General features: G+C 34.9%; 1 protein-coding gene across 1 annotated transcript in view; it reads left to right on the top strand.

Moving 5' to 3' along the window:
* Window positions 1–23,749, top strand: part of LOC145260627 (GTP-binding protein 2-like) — a 93,164-nt gene extending 69,415 nt beyond the window's left edge. The window contains exons 6-12 of the mRNA XM_080118941.1: window positions 6,817–6,991; window positions 8,940–9,156; window positions 11,061–11,196; window positions 13,188–13,246; window positions 15,857–16,028; window positions 21,016–21,177; window positions 23,567–23,749. Of these exons, the coding sequence (XP_079975067.1) occupies window positions 6,817–6,991; window positions 8,940–9,156; window positions 11,061–11,196; window positions 13,188–13,246; window positions 15,857–16,028; window positions 21,016–21,177; window positions 23,567–23,731 (1,086 nt within the window). The 3' untranslated portion in view covers window positions 23,732–23,749. The remainder of the gene's footprint in view (window positions 1–6,816; window positions 6,992–8,939; window positions 9,157–11,060; window positions 11,197–13,187; window positions 13,247–15,856; window positions 16,029–21,015; window positions 21,178–23,566) is intronic.
* The last annotated feature ends 457 nt before the right edge of the window (window positions 23,750–24,206 follow it).

Here is a 24,206-nt window from a genome sequence, read left to right as displayed (position 1 = left end):
TTGTATTTTTGGTTATATGAGACCCCAGTGACAAAATCTATGCTGAATTAACTAAACAAGACAAAATGTCTTAATTAAAAATATTTTTTCATTGTTAGTTGAAAACGAAAATTGTTTGAACTGTTTTTGCTACTAATTTTTAATTGTTCTTTCAAAAAAAAAAAGAAAGAAAAACCCCTAAATCTACAAAAGATTAAAATAACCAAATAAAAAAACAGAAAAAAAAAATTATTGTTTTGTTTCTAATATTAAAAAGAAATATGGTCCTTCTACACTATTGGGACGAAATTTTGGAAATTTTGATTTTTAATTTTTAATTACAAAACAAACTGCTTGATCAAGTTAAGTACTTTTTGGACTATGACACCTTTGTTCCGTGATGAGTACATACATCATAAAAATTTTTCTGTATTTATATTTTGGGGCGCTTCTACACTATCAGAACAAAATTTCAGAAATTGTAAAACTGAATTTCACATGAAAGCAATGGTGTCTACGTATTCCTTGTATTTTTAAGATGATTATATCAAAAAATTACGAAAATCGATAAGGTAGAAAATTATTTATTAAAGAAAATAAAAAATAGAATTTGATGAAAACGATCGTAAGACACGGGAGAATTCAAAAGGGAGGTAATTTTCCATTTTGATTTAATTTGGCGGCAATTTTTCACCTACTAACACGATTAAAGTTGTTTTTTTAATAATTCAGTAATATTCAGTTAATTTCGACTGCATAATTTGGAAGGTACCATTGTAACTTATTAGAATTGAAAAAAAATCAGTTGAAATCATTTTTTTTTATCTGAAAACTCCATTTATCGACTACAAAATCTCATCCCAGTTCTGTAGAAGCGCCAAAAATATATATTGGATCTTTCAGGTTGGAGGTGGTTGTTGAATGACCACATTCATATAAAAAGGGGGGGGGGCTATATCATTTGATACTGCACTGGTTAGTTTATATCATGTGACCTAAATTTTCCGAAGCTAGAAAAAGGCAGAACATTTGGCTTCACTTTTGTACACTAACATCAGAATAGTTTTTAAATAGCTTATTTGCTACTTCTCCAGAATTTGAACTGAACCAAACTGTGGTACTTGTTTAGTTTAATCAAGACATTAAAAAATGAAAATATTGAAAAAAATTATATTGTACCTACCCGTTATGAAATAAAGTTCTCATAAAAAAAGTTTCACCTGATTTGATCAAGTAATTTTTTTTTTTCCTTTTACTAACTGTTATAATTGAATGACCTCCAGGCAATAAGATAGACATTGTAGATATACTCCTCTGTGATTAGAGATTTCGAGGACACCGAACGAAACAGACTCTCGTAATATACCCTTTGTAAATAAACCTTTGGATTTAGTGAATGTTCCGTGTTATGATTATCTATAGAAGGATAAATCACTAACTAAACAAACCAAACTGTTTTTTGTTTTGTTATCAAAAATATTTTTTCAGTGTTCGTTAAAAAAACTTTTTTTAAGATTCTTTGCACTGTTTATTTATTTATTTTTGTATTTTTGTTCATTGAAAAAAAAAAATCAAATCACAAAGTTACAAAAGTAACCAATTAAAAAACAGAAAAAAAAAATTGTTTTGTTTCTAAAATAAAAAAAAGCAAAAACGGATCTTTCAGTTGAGGGTAGGGGAGTTTATTGAAAGATTTCACGGATCAAAAAAAGAGGAGGCTATGATATTTGATGTTATACCAGTCATTTAGTATCACGTGAACTAAATTTTCTGAAACCAGAATTTGGAGCTCCTTTCGTACACTAGCACCATGTTAAGATTTGAACATCTTTTTACTATGGTATAAACATGTAAAAATAAAAATTAAACACACTTTTCTATATAAATAAAGCAGTAGTTTTCTGTGTGTATCTGTGTGTGTGTGTGTAAATATTTAACCGATAAACTCTTAAATTACTGGTCACATAACCCTGAAATTAACAGGAAATAGTAATCATACACCAAGGATGATTTATAACAAGTAAAACCTTTGTTTGGGTGGATGAATGACGCGTACAGAAATACGTCGTCAAGTTGAAATGCAAAATGTTCATTTTAACCAGCCAACGTATTTCTATTACTTTTGTGCATGCGCAAATTAGTTCATAGCTTGAAGTGGTTTAATTTTAAATCTTCTTATTTATCTGTCGATAGCCCAAACGGTAGTGAACGCGGCTGGAGCGCAAAATGTTTTGAGTTTGATTCTAGCTGATAACATCTAAGTTATTTATTTTTTTTAACTTTTAAAATCAGTACTACATATGAGGTACAATATAATATTGAATAGAGAATTGGCTCTGTAATAATAAATACTAAATCCATATTAATTAAAATATATTTAAGCGCATTTTATAACCCGACAATTTTTAATAAAAATTACAATTCCTCTAAAACTATCGTCACATTGTCTTTTAAATGTCTTTAACATCGGTTTTAACGAGTTTTTTCCCTTGAGGTTTATCACGACACAAATAAACAAGGGAAATAACTCTGAATGCTTGTAATAAAGGGGGATAACTATAATTAATTTGGCAAAATAACGAAATTTGAATAAAATTGTGAATCAACTTCACGTGTTGGTGCGTTTGTATTTCTTGTGTCAGCGTAACTTTGATGCTTACAAATTGAATTATTCTTTCATTTACTTTACACTGGATATTTATTAAAACAAAAAACAAAAATTTTTTTCTAAACCTATTATAAAATGTGATTACAAAATTAAATTCACTATAATGCATTGCGATTTTTTTTTTTAATAAACAACCATTTTAATCTTTTTTTAAAAAAAAAAAAAGAATGTATTCCTTAGTGACTTTTCGAAATTTGAAAAGAATAATAAAGCATTTAAACTGTCGAATTGATAATTTTTAACTTAATTTTTGTGTTTTTTAGGAAATTCTTATGTATTAAAAGATTGCAAGCTATAACTTGATTAATAGGGGATTAAAAACAATATTACCTGAACATACTTATAATTTTAACACAATTCGGCCCAATTAATAATTTCATGTCAAAACCATACCATAAAAATTAAATTTATTAAAAAAAAAAAATCCTATTTATCTGGGCAGGAGCTGCCAAAAACAGCCTATCATGCCTTGACAGAGTACAAAATAGACTTCGTGGTTTAGTGGGGGATGCCCTTTTCTCTACTCTGCAACCTCTCTCCCACAGAAGAAACGTTTTTTTTTTTTTTTTTTTTTACATAGGCATCACCACATTATCAAGGCCAAGAGGCCATTCAAGGATAAGGGTTAAAGAGTGTACAGTAGAAATTGGACAATATAGTAATCATTAGTAATGAAAATTTGGTAAAGTTGATAACTTATATGGAACGGCTCATCAAGAACTTATTTACGTTAGACTTGAAGACAACCATATTGAAGTCAGCCGGAAAGCAGGAAAACGGAAGACAATTCCACAGGCGTGCAGTTCTAAGAAAGAAGCTTTGTTCATGGAATCTACGTTTAGGTTTAGGCACAGATAAAGAGTGGGGGGAATTATTGATAGTGTTTACAGCTAGACGAGTGTTTCTTGTGAAAGTTTGGCGAGGGGGGACCATAGATTGAAGCTCATTCGAACACTTTCCATGAAAATAACGATACATCAGAGACAAACTCGCAACATTTCTTCTGTGAGATAGAGGTTGCAAGGAAGAGAAAAGGACATCTCCTACGAGGCTACGAAGTCTATTTTGAACTCTATCAAGGCAGGCCAAGTCCTTTAAAGCAGCTCCTGCCCAGATGTGGCAACAGTATTCCATCCTTAGACGTACCTGGCTCTTATATAGATAGAGAATAGCATCAGCAGTGAGATATCTACCAGATCGATAGAAAGATCCCACCATTTTTCCAGCGGCCTTGCCAACAGATTTGATGTACGTGTTCCATTTGAGATCAGGAGTAATGGTCAGGCCAAGAAGCTTGTCAAAACTTGAGGCCTCCTGAAGACGAGAGCCATTCATTTCAATTGATGCCAGATGTGGATCAGAATGTTGATGATGTAAAGAGAGAAGTTGCGAGCCTATCCTTGTTTTATCGTTATTTTCATGGCAGGTGCTCGTCTGAACTCCAATCCCTGGTCCCCCCTCGCCAATCTTTCACGAAAAACACCCGTCTAGCTGAATCCACTGTGAAAAATTTCCCCCACTCTATATCTGTGCCTAAATCAAAACGCGGATTCCATGAACAAAGCTTCTTTCTTAGAACTGCACGCCTGTGGAACTCTGTTCCGTCTGCCTGCTTCCCTCCAGACTACAACTTGGATGTCTTCAAGTCTAATGTTAACAAATTCCTAATGAACCGCCCCCCTAATTAAACACTTCATCAAATCTCCACACTAACGTAATGTACTTGCAATAACCCTTATCCCTGAGTGGCTTCCGGGCCTTGATAAGTGGTGATCACTGTGTAAAAAAAAAAAAAAAAAAAAAAAAAATACAATTATAATTTGGTAAAACGCAGTGAAAAAATTAATAACAACAAAACAAAAACGAAAGAAAATAGACACCCAGGCAATGCCAGGTAAGTAGAATTAATCTTTTTACAAACACTTTATATGATTTTCTATACTTGAGCTTTATAGACTGTCTTTAATTTTAACCTAGAGTGCTCAAGTTCTTAAAGAGGCTGACATTTTTAATTACAGCCCCTTTAAGAAATTCGTTTCTTACCGTTGAGCACTTTCAGTTGAATTAAAAAATCGGTCAATTTAGCTCTTATGCGTAGATCATCGTATAACGATTTGATCACTGTCTGTCTGACGTAATGAACATTTAAATTAAAATGTTTAAAATTCAACGCTATTTCACATGGTTAATAGTAGCCGAATGGATACGGCCTCCGCTAATCGAGCCAGAGATGTCTCGTGTCGCGGGGTTCGAATCGTTCGACTGGTAGTAATCGTGACACCCTGCACTGAAGAATCCCGAAAGGATGAAACACTAGTGTCTGTAGGTATTTAATTATTATAGTAAAAAAATAATTAAATATATATATATATATATATATATATATATATATGAGCAAACAGTTAATAAAATATGTTAAAAACACTTTGAAATGAGTTAAAAACATATTTAATCTGAAAAGGACACACTAGATAAATGGATAGTCCTTAATCCGTGGAGTTTCGAAGAAATACTCTCCTTCTCATCAGAGGGTAGGAATTAGCAAAATGCGGGATCGGATTTTGCATGTAGAAGTATTTGATGAAACAACAAGTAAGTCAAAGATCTTACTTGAAAACAAAAAAAGTTAAGCAGAGGGAATGTGGTAAAGAAAAAGTTGATTACACATGAATGGATAGTCTGGTGGAAGATAAAAAATCCAGTGACGATAAAATCCAAATGTAAAACTTCAAGAAAGTTAAAAGAATCTCCATTTGTTCAAGTAAAATCCAAGGAAATCCCGTAAATGGAAGAAGATGGTCCATAATAATCCAAATATATATATATATATATATATATATATATATATATATATATATATATATATATATATATTCTGATTCTGATACAATTAACTGTATTAAATTATTGATTCCAATTCTTTATAAATCTCTTAATATTTAACAATAGAGGTGTTGTTTTTCCCATTAAATGTGCAGATATTTTTTCAAACATAAAAGAAAAACACTTTTGGGGGATGATCTATAAATTTTAGTCTAAAATCAATAAATATTATTTTATCACTATTACTTAAGATATTGCTTTGAACAAAATCAAATAAAAAAGATAGTTAAAAGAATCGTTTTTGGCATCAGAAAATTGGCACCTTTTTTGTTCTGATTTTTCTGATTCTCGATTCCAACTAATGGTCCCACCACTAATATATATATATATATTAGTGATAGGACGATTCCAATATTTTTCCAGATTCTGATGCAATTACCAATTCTGATTCCGATTCTTTATAAATCTCTAAATATTTAACTATAAAATTGTTATTTTGTCTCGATTACCGTAAAAACATATCTTAAATGCACATATATTTTCTCAAACATAAAAACACACTTGTGAGGGGATGATCGAGAGATTTTAGTCTTACTGGAAGTTTAAATCAATAAATATTTATTATTTTATTATTACTATAAGCAGTGGAAGATGTTTCTTAAACCAAAATCAAATAATAAAAATATGATTAAAGGAATCAGTTTTGGTATCAGAAAATAGGCTAAAATTTTTCCGATTCTGATACCGATTCCGATACCCTCAAAAGTTCTGATTTTTCCAATTCCTGATTTCGATTCTGATCAATCAAAACTAATATATGTGTGTGTGTGTGTGTTGTGTTATTTTATGTTATGTTGTTAGTCTACTGAAAAACATCGATAAATAAAAACCTTGATTTTTATCATGAGTATTATAATGATCGATTATTATAATTTGTAAAAGTAGAATGTCAGAAATAATGTCGTCAAAACAAAATAAATATTTACATTTAATAGTTCACAATGTAAAGAATGTATCGGACAGTTTTAGGTATTTAGGACAACGAATGGATGAACAAAATATATTTTGAAAAAAAAAAACAGCGGGTGCCATGTTTTGATGCTATGTAGAAAGTGACATAGTAAATAAAGTGAGTTTTAGATTACACATAGAAAGTAGAGAGTTAGATTGAACAGTCTGTAACTGGGAATCTTGTAGTAGACAGACGATGACAATCATGGTATTTCTGATTCCGATTAATTGTCTCAACACTAATATATATATATATATATATATATATATATATATATATATATATATATATATATATATATACATATACATAATTTTCTTTATTTTAATTTCAGATCGTAAATTATAAAGAAGCACGGACAGTTGAAGAAATCTGTGAAAATTCGACCAAACTGATCACCCTGATAGATTTGGCAGGACATCAGAAATATCTAAAGACGACCATTTTTGGTTTGACAGGTTATTGCCCTGATTGTGCAATGCTTGTGGTCAGTGCGAACACTGGAATGGGTAAGTGATGCTTACAAAATAGTTTATTTTTAACTTACTGTTCTTACCTGGTGCTGACCCGGATTTAACAGAATATTAATATAAACTAATAGATTTAACAATAAAATAAAAACAAAAAAAAAAGCAGATGACAAGAGCCAAGATTAGAAAGGAAACCTAAAGGTGTTCAATCTGATCTGCTATGAATTATGCGCAGCTGATTGCTTATATGATATACCTAAAACTTTATAGAAGGTGGAACGATAAAATTGTTGCTCTAAAGAAAGCAACACTGCGACTTTATTTTAAAACTTTTATTGAAAAAATCAATTCAGGTAACTTGATTATGTAGTAGAGCTGACATCTATTCAATGTAGCTGACTTCAGCCTCAAGCACTGCCTTGATACGGGTCCGGAACTGGGAGGATGCCTTTTACACAAGCGCCAGTGACAGCTTGGCAGATGGTGGCAATCAGGCTGGCTTTGGTGTTGTGGGAGGTCATGTTGGTGATGTTCTTGACATATGACCAATCAAAGTAGTTCTGCGGATTCAGATCGGAGGAGGAGGGAGGTGAGTGAGAAAAGGGTACAAAGTCGTAGCACTCCTTCTGAGGCCAAGTCTGGATCGTTTTGGACTTGTGGGGCAGCATCGAGTCCTTCTGCCACACCTATGGTCTGGAACCACACCAAATACCATAACCATGGCCGGAAATTTCGTTGAGCTGTGCCCTCAAGCTTTGAACTGTACGGATTTGCATTTTGAGGGTGTTGGCAATGGTCCTGTACAGCAGCACATTTCTGATCTTGCTTGCTGAATATTGTGTTGCTTTCAAACATGTTAGAAGGCTCATGGGATTTGTATGCAACTGGCCAACTAGTAGATGGTTTACAACGAAAAAAAAAATTGGTTTTCATCAAACGGAAATGGAATCACGTTGTCTTTTCCTGGGGCGACAATTTTATTGTTCCACCCTGTAAATGTAATTGGTTGCTGTTGCTGTTGCTTCTATTGTTTTGTCAGCCATTATTGAAAAGTGTCAGATTTTTATTTCTTTCCTGCTTTATTTGTTTGTTTCTTTGCGATGGTACCAGACAGCGTGTGGGTCTGTGAGGTTTGAAGTGTAACAATGCAGTTAAAAATTAGCAAATGCGTTGCAATGTTTTGTCAGCTGAAAATTTTGTTAGCAGAATCTTTTGTATCTAAGGGTTCCACTGTACAACAAAGTTTTTTTTTTTTACTTAAAATATGATTTTTACTTGTAACTTACATATAAGCACCCTGATTTGAATATTAAATATTTTAATATTCAAATTTCAAATATCAACGATGGCTTACAGGGCTCTACGGACAAAGTTATCTTTAGCTGACCTTTGATAACTAAATATTTTCGTTTACTAGCCAAATAGAAAAGTTACTAGCCAACCCCACATGATTTTTAGAATATGACATATTCGTTCTGTGACGAGTATGTACATCATACAGATTTTTCTGTGTGCTTTTTTAACAAGTGTAATTCTAAATATACCACAAATTTTATGTTGATACTTGATGGTATAAACATTCTCATTTCTTCAGATATTTTTTTTTAAACCAGCCTTTGTAAAAAAAAAGTATATTATTCTACTATTAAACTTTTATTGTTTAAATAATTTAACTTTGTTCATTTTATAAAAAAAAAAAAGAAAAATAGAAAGTTGAAAAGTTATTTTTCATTGAGTAGTGAGCTTTGGAAGATTGTCAGTGAAAGAAATGCAGTCATCAAAAGATAAGCGTTTCATTATTTCTAGTTGCCATTTTGAAAAAAACACTTGCAAATGCGACTGTTTTACTCACAATGTAGAGCCCTGCCTTAAAAGATAACAAGCTTCAATTTCTTAAAAAATAATTTTTCTAATGCGTTTTCTTCATGCATACACTTTTACATTCAAAAAATTATTCCTCAACCCATTTTTTTTTTCTAATTTACAGCTGGTACGACGAAGGAACATTTGGGTTTCGCCCGTGCCCTGGATGTTCCTGTGTTTGTTGTGGTCAGTAAAATCGACATGTGTCCGGAATCTCTCATGGAAAAGACAATAAAACAGTTGGAAAAAATTCTCAAATCTCCCGGTTGCAACAAAGTACCGTTCCGCGTAATGAATGAAGACGATGCCATCACAGCTGCGACCAATTTTGATTCACAAACGTAATTTCATGATTTTTTTCATCAATTTTTTGTGTTTTAGAATTTTCGAGATTAAGATTGATAATTTGCAATAGGGAGAGTCTCGTAGTTATAGTGACCAAATGTGGTAGAAAGGACAATACCGGGTAGAATGATAAAAGTGTCGCCTTAAAGAAAACAATACTACAGCTTTATTTATTTTCAGTTAACTTGATTATGTAGTAGAGCTGACATCTATTCAATGTAGCCGCCTTCAGCCTCAATCACCGCCTTGATACATGTCTGGAACTGGGAGCATGCCTTTTCTACAAGAGCTGTTCGAGTACTCAGTGGATGACATTGATCAAGCTGTCTTTGATGTTGTGGGAGGTCATGTTGGGATGTTCTCGACGTATGAACGGAGTAGTCCAGCGGGTTTAGGTTGGGAGAAGAGGGGGCCCAATGAGAGAATTGTACAAAATCATAACACTCCTTCTAAAGCCAAGCCTGGGTCTCTTTAGACTTATGGGCCGGCGCCGAGTTCTGCTGCCACACCCAGGGTCTGCCAGTGACCACTTGATTGCACCAAGGGATCACCACACTGTTCAGCACATCCAGGTACACTTTGGGGTTGATTTTCAAGCAGACTTTGAAGATGTGAGGTGGCATGATGTGGCCCTCATTTGAAAACCCACCAAAAACTATAACTGGCTGGAAACTTTGTTGAGCTGCACCCTCAAGTGTTTAACCATCTGGATATGCATTTTGAGAGTACTGGCAATGGTCCTGTTTTCATAGCTTGGATCGGTAGAGAGCATGAGTTGTACAGCGATGCATCTCCGATCTCATTGTGTCACTTTCAGACATGGTAGAAGGCTCCTATCACTTTTGAGATTTGTACACAACTGGCCATTGTCTGAAGCGTCAAAATGCATTGCGATTGCCATAAATAACAGGGACATGCCCAGAATGATGGTCATGGTTATGGTCTTTGGTGTGGTTTCAAGTAAAGGCCATATCATGTCACCTCACATCTTCGAAGTTGCCTTGAAAGTCAACACCAAAGTTTACCTGGATGTGCTGAAGAGTGTGGTGATTCTCTGCTGCAATCAGGTGACATGAATAGTGCGATTAGTGCAGGATGTCATTGACTGCAATTAGGTTCAAAAGGTTAAGACTCATCAGATCCGACGACAATGCTCTGATGTGTTGTGAACATGTTGGCTGCAGGTGCATCCGCTCGAGGATCACCCACAAAATACCCCATCCACTAATATAAAAAGGAGGGAGCACATGTGCTTAGACAGATTTTAGAGTTTTGTTCAAATCTAGAGTCCACAGTTCGATTTCGGCAATCAACAGTCTAGACTGAGAAAATGGAACACTTCTCGTGGGAGCGACAAGAGAGATGGGGATGGGGATGGCAGATAAACCAATGGCATAATTCCCAGACTCTTTCTAAGGATGATGCATAAACAGGGATGCGACTTCGACCATAATACGAATAAAGTTCCAACTGTCCAGAGAAATGAAACTTGCGTCTATTGTTATGAGCTTTTGTTCCAGGTGAGCCGACACAGTCAAAAGATCTGGAGATGAGGTAAACGGTACGTTCTGCTTCATTTTTATAAACCCTTCAAAAAGGGCTGATGTACCGTAAAATGAATATTGGAGCAATATAAATAGACACCCCCCCTCCCCCCCCCCTACTCAACAACGGAAGTTAGCGTGCAACTGACGCACCAATATAAACAAACTCTGCATTCAATTGTTGAACCATGCGTAGACCTGTACTTTGAAGATCAGTTGGGCTGACAAGCCATAAGAGTAACAAAAATGTTGTTTTTTTGGAAGGTGATTTGAAAGTACAATTTGGCGGTAAAGGGTTAAGCTTATGATAATCATTTTCTTTTCATCGCTTTTTTGCTCTTTTCTTTTCTTTGTAGTATCACCCCCATTTTCACAATATCGAACGTGACAGGAGAGAATTTAGATTTGCTGAAGAAATTCCTGAATGTCGTTCCGCCAATAAGAAACCTGAAAGACCGAGAAAAATACATCCAAGACTTGACGGAATTTCAGGTGAGAAGATCCAATCACTTTTTCAGTTTAAATTTTCTTCTTTTTGTTTTTGCTTACAGTGAAACTTCTGACGATTCGACTCAAAAATATTTGTTAACATTTAGTATTGCACAGGAGTCTTTTTCATCATTCTTCGTCAGGTTAGACACTCTTTTTGGTACCCTGTGCAAGGGGAGGAGGCTAGTGATTAGTGCACTAGTTAAAATGTGGCAGCAAGGACAGTCTGAAAGCGGACCTTAGATTTACTTTCAGCCATCTTGTAACTTATTTTGTCTTTTAGTCCTCACATTTCATGTGCAATGTTTCTGACACAGGGGGAAGAACTGCTGTGTTCTAGGTTGGGATCTGTTCCATCTAACACTTATCATTAACTATTTTGTGACCTTTAACTAGTAATTTTGGTATTTTTATATTAAGTGGCTTCAAGTCTTGTCTGAAGCAATTTCCATTAAAAAAGAAAGGAACAGAACCTGTTAGGTTAGAGACTGTTCAAGGGGAGGAGGCCAGATGTGGCAGCAAAGAGAGTAGAAAGTGGACCCTGGGTTTACATTCAACAGCCTCATATCCATTGCTTCCCTTATTTTGTCTTTTAATCCTCACATTCTATGAGCGATGTTTCTGACAAAGGGGAAAGAATTCTTCAAGTCCAATGTAAACAGGTTCTTGATGAGCCGTTCTCCTTAAGTAATCCAATTTTACCAAATTTACACTGCTAACGATTACTATGATGTCTTTTTGACCAATGTACACTCCTTAATCCCTATCCCTCGAGTGGCTTCTTAGCCTTGATAAGTGATGATTTCCTTGTAAAAAAAAAAATTGTTTTCTGGATCAGTTTTCTATCTATCGCACACTTATTGCTTGAACCCTGAAGTAGTATTTTCTTTTTTAATTTCTTTACATCAAGTGGCTTCAGGCTTTGTCTGGAACGATTTCAAAAAAAAAAAACTAACAAAAAACAAAGAAAAACCTGGCCAGTGATAGGTTATTTTGGAAGTTAATTTCTAAAAGCCATCCAATGCATGCCAGTTTGTAAAATAGATGTTAAACTGGCCACATTATGCCACCTCGCATCTTCGAAGTTGGCTTGAAAGTCAACACCAAAGTGTACCTGAATGTGCTCAAGAGTGTGGTGATCCCCTGGGGTAATCAGATGGCCACCGACAGACACTGGGTGTGGCAGCAGGACTCGATGCCAGCCTACAAGTCAAAAGAGACCCAGGTTTGGCTTCAGAAGGACTGCTATGACTTTGTACCCTACTCTCATAGCTCCCCCCCTCCTCCCCTGATCTGAACCCGCTGAACTACTTCATTTGGTCATACGGCGAGAACATCACCAACATGACCTCCCACAACACCAAAGCCAGCCTGATCACCGCCATCCGCCGAGTATTCACCGAGCACCCGCCAGTGCTTGTGGAAAAGGCATGCTCCCAGTTCCGGACCTGTATCGAGGTGGTGATTGAGGCTGAAGGTGGCTACATTGAATAGATGTCAGCTCTACTGCATAATCAAGTTACCTGAATTGATTTTTTTTTTTTTTAGAAAAGTTTTAAAATTAAGCTGTAGTGTTGTTTTCTTTAGGGCGACAATTTATTGTTCCACCCTGTACAGTATCGTTTTGATTGCGGACAAAATGAGGGAATGTTGACTCAGATGGTTTAGATATGTGTTGACGACCGATGATGTCACAGTTGCAAATTTGAAACCGCTGGGAAGTGACCGACGAAGATGTTGAGATGGCCTTCACAATTATCTTTGTAAGACCGACTTTCACCCAGACTAAGTCCATGGTCGTGCCAAGTGAAGACAAAAATCTGTTATTGCAAACTTTGCCGTAGCTCAGGATGAACGTATAACAACAAGAAGACCAGCTTTGTTGATCGGAAAATCTCATTTTTCTTTCATGTGTGTAAAAGGTGATAACATAGGTACAAACATGAAACTGTTTTCATGTTTTATTAAATTTTATTTTTTTTTAAATATTCCAGGTAGATGAACTTTTTACCGTCCCTGGAGTTGGAACTGTGGTTGGAGGCAATTTAAAACGGTAAATCTTGTTATTTTAATAAAATGTTTAATTCATTTGCAAGGCAACAATTCCTTGTGTACAGGTCAGTCCTTCTTTGTGTAATGCCGCACCAATTTTTTAAGGATTTTGAGGTTTTATGACTTCAAAATGATCCCTTTTCGACATCGTCACCCAGACCTATCGGACCTGAATACTTCTTGTCATTAAAATAATCATTTCTAATCAAAACAATTCATCAACATGGCATTTTACCTCCAATAACTTCTAAAATGCTGCACACATGCACACATGAGAACGAAAATGTAAAAAAACGAAATAGCTCAAAAACTTGATCTGATCAAGCAAAACCAATGTTATTTTTTAATTCAGTTCATCAGATTCATCTTAAATCAGATCCATCTTAAAGTAGATAAAAAAAAAAAAACGCAGACAACAAAATTGTTGTTTTACTTCATTTAAAAGGGTTGATGATACTTATTCAGAATAGAGGCAGCGTTATTGTCAGCATATTCCGGACAGATTACGTAAACTGCTGGAAGGTACATGTTGCGAGTTTGTCTCTGATGTATCGTTATTTTCATGGAAAGTGTTCAACTGAGCTTCAGTCTATGGTCCCCCCTCGCCAAACTTTTACAAGAAACACTCGTCTAGTTGAAAACACTATCAATAATTCCCCCCACTCTTTATCTGTGCCTAAACCTAAACGTAGATTCCATGAACAGAGTTTCTTTCTTAGAACTGCACGCCTGTGGAATCATCTTCCGTTTTCCTGCTTTCCGGCTAACTACAATATGGTTGTGTTCAAGTCTAACGTAAATAAGTTCTTGATGAGCCGTTCCATATAAGTTATCAAATTTACCGAATTTTCATTATTAATAATTACTATATTGTCCAATTTCTACTGTACACTCTTTAACCCTTATCCTTAAGTGGCCTCTTGGCCTTGATAATGTCATACCTGTGTAAAAGAAAAAACAAAAAAAAAACAAACAAAAAAAAACACTCAGCCAATGAAATCGCAGTAGCCGACAATCGGGAAGCAGTCTCTTTTGTTTATTAAATATTTTTTTTACAGTATCTTTGGTTTATTAAATTTTTTTTTTACAGTATCTTTGGTTTATTAAATATTTTTTTTACAGTATCTTTTGTTTATTAAATATTTTTTTTACAGTATCTTTTGTTTATTAAATATTTTTTTTACAGTATCTTTTGTTTATTAAATATTTTTTTTACAGTATCTTTTGTTTATTAAATATTTTTTTTACAGTATCTTTGGTTTATTAAATATTTTTTTTACAGTATCTTTTGTTTATTAAATATTTTTTTTTACAGTATCTTTGGTTTATTAAATTGTTAGGTGAAGGCACAGAATAATTAACGAAGCTTATCCTCTCCCTTCATTCTTGTAAATCATCGACTGAAGTTTACTTGTACAAAAAGGACAGAAGCTTTGTTGATAGAATTTGCATTTAGATTTAAACACAGATCCGGAGTGCGGGAAATTGTTAATAGTCGTTGTAGATAGATGAGTGCTTTTTGTGAAAGTTTGGCAAAGAAGTGGGAGACCATACTTATTACTTCTGTATACGTATTGTTTGCATTTAACTAGCCTGGGTGCCCGGCGTTGCCCGGGTGCTTGGGGGTGTGTGTTGAGCAAAAAAAAAGAAAAAAAAGTGGTATTTGGCAGTTAGGTAGGCTCGAACCCGTGACGCAAAGGCGGAAAAGAAAGTGAAAGAAAACCTGATGTCTCACCCCTACTCCATGACGCGACTGGAAGTTCGGAACGTTGAAATTAGTAAAGCCATTCCAACCGATAGGATGACCTGCAAGAATGGCGACGCAAAAAAATGACCTTCCTTATGGAAAAGTGCCCAGTTGAGGGTGAAGGAATTAATGTTTCTAGCCAATTTTTCGATATTTGTTGTCCAAAGGGTTGAGCTTCAAAATGATACCAATCTTGTGAAAATTCGTCACCTCTGTCGAAAGTTTTAGGCAGACATACATACATACATACATACGTACGTACATTTAAACAGACAGGTGAGATTTATATAATAGATTAGCGAGGGGTACCCGGGGTTACCCGGGTGTTTGTTGGTGTGTGTGAAAAAAAAACAGGTGTCCGTGAAAAAAAAGCTTTGACGACGCGCAGTTGGAAAATAGTAAAGTGTGAAAAAAATAAACAGGTGCTCGTTTTTGATTGACGTGACGGCGATAGGTATTCAGCAGTCAGCATTTTGTGCGGGACAGTTATTAATGAGGTTAATAAATCGGTTTGTTTGTTTTCAAAAACCCGCTCCCCCGTCTGATATGATGAAGTCGACAAATATTCACTGGCTCTGGGCCTGTTTATACCGAAAACCGAATGTAACGCGTGCCGATGCGGGAAATGTGGAATAATTAACGTTTGAAAGTCAATAAAATTAAATAGACAGGCGAGCTCCGTGGTTAAGTGTGAGATATTACAATTTATAGATGATATAAAAAGTTTTAAGAAGTTGTGAAGCAAGCGAGCGCTTCTCTGAAAGAAGCCTTTTGTGGACATTGAGGAAAAGTGTACATACATACATACATACATTTTCGCTTTTATATATATATAGAAGATGTGATTTGATTTTCTCCTTTTAGAGGCTCCGTACGAGAAGGCGATGATCTGATGCTGGGTCCAATGTTGGACGGAGACTTTCACAAAGCGACTGTGAAGACAGTGCATCGAAACCGCCTCCCCTGCCGATTAATACAGGCAGGCCAATCGGCTACAGTCGCATTGCTCAACGTAGAAAGAGAATCGTTACGAAAGGTGAGTGGAAAAGTTTTATTTTCTTGCTGAAAAATGAAAATATCTGTTTATATATAAAGTTTTTTTATATATTTGTATGTATTGGATTCACTCCCAAACTAATTAACCGATCATTATATATTTCAGAACATAGCTGCTAGGCATAAGGAGTCCAATGTGGTCTATATTTAGTTTAATTTATTTTTATGTAAAGGGGTAAAAGATGGGGGTTGTTGCAATTCAGATATCTCCGACTTTTGTGAACTTTTAGCAATTCATATAAAACATCAATCTCTATTATATTTCTCTTAGTCTGTCTGTCTCTCCATTCAATTTTTTCTCAGAAACTACTGGGCTGATCTGGTTGAAATTTTGTATGGCCTTTGTTATGATAAGGTGCAGTGAAGTAAGTGTTATCGTATCCATTCGATGCACAGTTAGGGGTTTATTAGGATTAGTATTTAAATGCAAAAATAAGCACAAATTAAGCCATATTCAACCAATTTGGCATTAAACACTCAGTCTAAATAAATGGCCTATAACTTTTGTTCATTTTTAACTAGCTAAAAAGTCCAGTTAATAAATATTGCCCAAATTTTGATTTCTTTGGAGTAATATACAGGATTATAGGGGCCATAATATGGGCATAAGCCTCTACTTGAACATTCAAAAATATTAAATATCCGTTGGATTTGATCCGTTTTATCTTGATTTTAATTTTTGTAAGGAGACAAAAAAATGGTGCAAAATTGTTCTGTTTGAAAAATTAATTTTAATTTTCCAGTGAATTTTTTAAAAATATACATCTTTAACCGAGATAATAGTTTTTTTTTATGCAGTGCTATATACTGCATTGTTTGTGTGCGATTTTTTTGCCATATCGATGACGATGACAACGACGACGATGATGATGATGATGATGATGCATCACACATTATTTTTTTTTTAAAATGAACAACAAAGATAATTTCCTCACCACCGCTGAATTGTAAACGTCTCAAAATTTTGGATTCATTCATTTGTTCATTTAAAAAAAAAAATAATCTGTGTGATGCATCATCATCATCATCATCATCATCATCATCATCGTCATCAACAACAACGTGAGCGTTGTAAACAAATGATTTATTTAAAATTTCAAGACATTCACAATGCAACAGTGGTGAAAAATTTGTCTTTGTTGGATTCATTCATTTGTTCATTTATAAAAAAAACACATGCACTATCTGGCGACCATGCCCATCGTGTCTGATTGCCAACCAAAGGAATGTCACTCAGTATTATATATTACACCAGCATGAACAAATGTCTATGAAATAGGTTACATTACATTTTTATTTCCAAATTCACAATGCGTCTGTACAGCATCTGGCAGCTAGTTGTGACCTGACCTCTGTGTCTGAAAGTATCTTTCGACAAGTCAGCGCTTTTATGAGAAGGACACTCTAGAAAACCTGCGGCTGATTGCCAACTAAAGAAATGTCACTCAGTATTATATATTACACCAGCATGAACAAATGTCTATGAAATAGGTTACCTTCGATTTTTATTTCCAAATCAATGATGTGTCTCTCCAGCATCTGGCGGTTAGTGGTGGCCTGACCTCTGTGTCTTGAAAGTATCTTTTGACACGTCAGCGCTTTTGTGAGACAGACGTGCAAGAAAACCTGCAGCTGATACAGTTACCAGTTATCTTGCTCTTGCTTGTCATTGGATGCTGACTGTGGATGCTCAGAGAGTGATACATGTGTCGTACAAGCATTTATCATTGAGATCATTTTGTACAGATATCTCTTCTTTACAAGTCCTGTGGCGATAGAGGCGAGGCGACGTGTACAAACCTAATGAGTTGAAAGCATGGAGTCACAAATCTGCATACAGGCGGCTTAAAGCTTATCTTAACATCACTGTAAGTTTGGAAGGACAGGAACTAGTTTTGAGGGGCTTTTTGAGACTGAGCAGCCCTTATAAGGGACAGCACTACTCACCCAGACCATGAGAGAGGTCTAGAAAAGGTGACCTAAAAATTGTCTGTACCTATTTTCAGCTGGCTGGCGGTTGTTCATTTCTGCAGGGGAAACAAAAGAAAAACTATGTGACTTATTCTAAAAAATATTGAATATTGCTACCTGGAATGTATGGATACCTTTTGATATGAAAGAGTCGGTTAATCCAGAGCGAAGAACAGCTATTGTTGCCAGTGAATTAGCTAGATACAATGTGGATATTGCTGCTCTACCTGAAACGTGTTTTAGTGAAAAAGATGGAGCATATACATTTTTCTGAAAAGGCAAACCCAAGGGAGTAAAAAGGGAAGGAGGAGTTGGTTTCAGACAAAAATCACATCTCAGTTATAACAATCTTGTGAAATTAGTGATTGCATCATGTTAGTGAGAGTGCTTTTACCGTGTGATCATTACGTGTCAGTTATCTTAATATTTTGGATAGTAGGCAGGATGTCAAAATGGGTTTTATCAAGATCTAGGGAATTATATCCAAGGAATACCAAAAGCAGATAAGATTTTATTGCTTGGAGACTTTAATGCATGGGTTGGAAATGATCACAACACCTGCGGTGATTGAGGCTGAAGGTGGCTACATTGAATAGATGTCAGCTCTACTACATAATCAACCTACTGGAATTGATTTTTTTTTTTTTAGAAAAGTTTTAAAATTAAACTGTAGTGTTGTTTTCTTTAGGGCGACAATTTATTGTTCCACCCTGTACAGTATCGTTTTGATTGCGGACAAAATGAGTGAATGTTGACTCAGATGGTTTAGATATGTGTTGATGACTGATGATGACACAGTTGCAAATTTGAAACCGCTGAGAAGTGACCGACGAAGATGTTGAGATGGCCTTCGTAAAGCAAATGATAATGGGATTCTTCTTTTGCAGTTGTGTACTGAACATAATCGTGCAGTATGCGACACCTTCTACCAACAAAACCCATTTACAAGATAACTTGGATACACCCTAGATCAAAACATGGTCATATTCTTGATTATGTTATCATGTACTGTAAGAGTTATGCTGTGTGCAGGCTGTGACACTGATCACAATTTTGTTCGTGCTAAACTTAAGTTGTGTATAAGAAAAAAGTCAGAGCCAACAGAGTTGGTTGGTTGGTTGTTTTACGGCATATCAACCCTTTTCGGGTTATTTAATGCCGAATCCAAAGATTTGGAAGAAAATTTTTTTAATAGAATATATTTGTTGTTTTCACGTTGGTTTCTATTTAACCCATAGTTGGGACCCTAACAGGTACTACCACTCCGGGTCAGAGTGGACCTGGGAGCAGTGGTAATTAAAGGGTGGCTCCACACTCCCCAAAGCCCACAAGCTGGGGCCTCACCACTGGATATAGTTTAAGGTCATATCCAGGACCTCCATTGAGGGACTTTTACCCTCTGCAGGGGGGCAGTCGGCGTATTCTAATGCCCCACCGACAGGGCCAGCCAACGGAGTAAAAGTGCCTAAACACATGGATGTCTCCAAGTTACAAAACAAGGCAGTGTGTGAAACTCTTAGGATCTCGTTTATTAATGTCTCATTTGACGGAACTTTGGAACGATTCAAGTCACAAGTATATAGCAAGGGAGCTGAAATTCTTGGCTTTAAGAAAACAAAACAGGAATTGATTTGATGAAAATAATTCTACAATCACCAATCTTTTGGAAGAGAAAAAAAAGGCTCACAAGATATGTTTGTCTTTTAATGGATCAGCTAAAATAACTGCAGAAAAAGTGTATAAAGAAACAAAATTAAGAATACAGCATGAGTCACGGCGAATGAAGAACAGATTATGACCGCAAAAATTCAAAGGATTCAAAATCAGACAAGCTTTTGGACCACACCCTTCAACGTTGGTACCTGTGAAATCCAAAGTTGGTTCTGCCCTTTTCAACAATGTTGAGGGGATCATGGAATGATGGACGGAACATTTTTGAGAACTTTTTGATAATCCATCTGAAATAAATGATATAGTTATTGATAGTCTCTCTCAAAAGTAGGTCGATGATGAGATGATGACTGATCCCAGCATTGATGAGATCAAAAGCACATTAGCAGAGATTAATAAGGGAAAAGCACCTGGACTTACCAGGATACCTGTTGAATTATTGCTATTTGGATGTGACAGCGTTATCAACGCAGTCCATACACCCATCCTTGCTGTTAGGCATGGTAATGCTATCCCTCAAGATTGGATTGATGCAATATTGATTCCAATCTATAAAGGAAAGGGATCAAAATCTGAGTGTGCTGATTATAGAGGCGGGTTAGCTTGCTTGAAGCAGTAGGAAAGATTTTAGCAAAGGTGTTGTTAAATCGTTTAATGAAATGGATTTGTTCTTCTATCATCTCAGAGAATCAATATGGTTTCAGATCTGGCCGCGGCACAATGGGCATGTTATTCTCTGTGTAACAGTTAATGGAAAAATGTATGGAGCAACGAGTGCCTTTGTATCAAGTTTTTGTTGATCTGACAAAATCTTTTGATACCATTAATTGCAATGCATTCTGGAAGATTCTTAGGAAACTAAGCTGTCCTATTAGTTTTGTGGAGTTGATTCAGCAGATACACCATAATATGAAACCCCAAATGAACTTTAATGGATCTCTGTCTGATCCAATTTCAGTTGAAAATGGTGTGAAATAAGGTGACATACTTGCTCCTACATTATTTTCTATATATTTCGCTGTGATCCTCGTGCATGCTTTTAACAATTGTGATATTGGGGTAAAATTTCGGTTTTGCACGTCAGGTAAACTTTTTAACTGTAGACGTCTCAACGCAAAGTCGAAAACTTTTCAGAACATTGTTCTTGAACTTTTAAATGCAGATGATTGTAAAGCTTTTGGACTTACTATCAGCCTTAAGAAAGCGTGTTAGGTATTTCCGTGCTATAGGAATGTCATATTATAATATACGCTTATAGCTGTGTATTCTTACAAATTTCTAAAATGTATTCTAACAAATTTTGCTTGTGTCCTTGTTTCACACAGGGTATGGTTTTAGTCAGCCCACAACTTTCACTTTTCTCCAGTATAGAATTTGAAGCCGATATTTACGTCCTTTTCCACGCCAAGCAGATCACAACTGGTTTCCAGACTACAATACACATCGGAAATGTTCGGCAAACAGTAAAAATTACGAAAATGGACAAAGTAAGTTTGCATTTAATGATAATATTTGTAAAAACTCGTTTTGTGATATTGTCTTCTGTTTATATTATTTGGATTTGTCAAACTACTGTTTATATTATTTGGATTTGTCAAACTACTGTTCTCATCTTGAGTGTCATTTTGACAATGTTTTCTTTCTTCAGGTGTATCTTGTTGAACTCAGGAATCTTTTTGTCAAACTCGGGAATTTGGACGGAATTTCGAGCAGAACCCTTTATTTACTTCACGGGGGTAGCATGCTCTTGTTCCATCAGCCATGACTGGATAGAGGTCCTAAATAATTCACAATTGTAGCTTTTTGGTCAGCCACACTAAGGATTGAACCTTCAACTTTCAGAAGAATATCACTTTTTTTTTTTCTAAGTACTCTAACCACTGTGCCACAGGTCAAGAAAGATTCCTGAGTTCAACAAGATACACCTGAAAAAGGTCGGAGGTTACGTAGACTGAAACGTTGTGAAAATCACACTGAAGATGAGAACAGTAGTCTTATGAATTCAAATATTACGAATAACCAATCCTCATCTCAAAAATTCAGAAACGTCATTTTTTTTTGTGTTATTTCTCAATTTCAATTTTAGTGATATTTTTTGTCCTTTTTTTGCTGATATTGTTTTCTAAACATCTGAGAATATCGTTGTTATTTATTTTAATTTGATTATTCTTATTTTTCGAGTTATATTGTTTTCTGAATGCTTAAGAATGAAGCTTATAAAGCTATTAATAGGCATCCGAAAGCAAACTATTTTATTATTATATCGAAGTACTTTTAATGAGGCCTCATAGAGAAGTGAAAATTGTTTATATTTGGACAATGTGATAGTTTTTGTAGAAACAGAATCATTATAATTTAAGAATTTTATTTGTAACCGAAAGTGTTTTACTGAATAAAAGAATAGTAGACACCATATGTGTTTAGGATTCAGCAATGATATTTAATTGTTCCACAAGTGAATTAACGTCAGCCAATCAGAATGCAGCAAAAATAAGTTCCTAAATCGGAGATAGTGTTGTGTATTTATTACTGAAGAAGTTGTATATATTGAAAAAAATTTCATAGAATAACAAAATGAAACAAAATAAGTCAGAAAACAATGAAGGAGAATTGCTGGTGATCTATGGGAAAGTAGAAGTAGATATTTTTAAGTGAGTCAAACTTACACCCACTTCCTCTAAGTATGATTGATTTTTGAGAATCAGGATGAACGGAACTAATGTAGGAATTTACATAATTGAATGGAAGTGACTGTTTATTTATGGAAACATGCATTGGTTATCAGCAGGAAGCAGAATCATATTGCAATTATATGTAGTGCTTGTGTTTATGGTGTCTGAATTAAGAGAGGGGAAAAATTGACTTTATTTTATTGTATATATATATATAGATGTGTTTATGTGATTTTTTTCCATTCGTTTTATCCCATCTTTTATTTTTCCATTGGGTAGCCATGCTTTTTTTTTTTTGCTTCGCCCTTGTTCAATATCCTTATTACACCATCTCTCTTCACCCAATGCCAGGTACCCCCGCTAGTAAGTATATATATAGATTTCAGTTTTTTACTCTCCACACCCGGGCAGGTTATCACATCAGCCAAGTTGTTTTTAGTTTTCTTTCTTGTTGCATTGCTTTCTTCAAACACTTAGAAAATATGATGAACAGATTATTTTCACAGTAAATTTTTTACATGCATTTGAAGAAGGCCAGAGACGCATATCAGTTGAAATGTAGCTAAAAAAAAAAAAATGAATAAACATGAGTTATGATCGGAAAAAATCAAGAAAATTAATTTTCTTTTTCTTTTGCTTGTTTTTGGCCTTTTGGCTGGGATCAAATCACTTTTGTGTAGTATCTGTTCCGGCAGATGCTACAATCAAAGACCATTGCCCTTGTGCCAATGAGTTTCTGGTCCATGTAGGGGCAACCCTATATACCAAGAGGCTCTCACTAGCAACTTCCATTTCCCACCTCTTGAAAACTGGTCCTCTTTCCCTTTCCCCCTCCCACCTCTCCAGATTAAAAAATAGCCTCATGACTGATTTGCTCAGTGGGGAAGCAAATAAATACCGTAAACAAGTTCTTGATTAACCGTCCCTCTAAGTAATCCAATTTACAAAATCTCCACTACTTATGATTACTACGCTATAATCCCATTGACTAATGTATACTCATTAGCCCTTATCCTCGAGTGGCCTCCGGGGCCTTGATAAGTGATGACATCTTTGTAAAAAAAAAAAAAAAAAAAAAAAAAAAAAAAAAGAAAGCCAGAGATGCATATCAGCTGATATGTAGGTGAAAAAAAATAAACATGAGTTATTATCGAAAAAAATCCAGAAAATTAATTTTCTCTTTTTTTTTTTTTTGCTTTTGTAGGATGCCATCAAGACCAACGAGAAAGCTCTGGTCACATTCCATCTGATCAAACAGCCCGAGTACATCCGTGTCGGTGCTCGGCTGCTCTTCCGCGAGGGACGGACAAAAGGAATGGGAGAAGTTATCCGTGTCTTCCCTTATTTGGATAAACCACCGCAAAGATAAAAGCTTCACATTTTGAAACGATTCTTTTTGTTTTCTTTTTCTACCTCGGACAGTTTACAAATTTCCTTAAAAGTAAAACAAATTACCGAATGCCATAACATGTCCCAGTGAGATATATATATATATATATATATATATATATATATATATATATATATATATATGTATATATATGTATATATATATATATATATAGATATGTATATATATGTATATATATGTATATATATATATATATATATATATATAAAATGTTGATATGTAATTTAAATGCCTAGATTTATTTTGTGACTAATTTGGTTCCGGACAGCATTTTTTTTTTTTAAATTTATTGTGGCTTCGATATATTTTTTGAAGTTAGACTTTCAAATTCATGTTAAAAGTTTTGTGAATTCTGTTTCAAAAAAACCATCAATCATCAATAATATTTTAAAAAAGACAAAAACATATATATATATATATATATATATATATA

The sequence above is a fragment of the Euprymna scolopes genome, chromosome 36 (genome assembly GCF_053919585.1).
Source record: "Euprymna scolopes isolate OS-2025 chromosome 36, ASM5391958v1, whole genome shotgun sequence".
NCBI classification, from domain to species: Eukaryota; Metazoa; Mollusca; class Cephalopoda; order Sepiida; family Sepiolidae; genus Euprymna; species Euprymna scolopes.
This window is presented reverse-complemented; position numbering and strand designations above follow the sequence as displayed.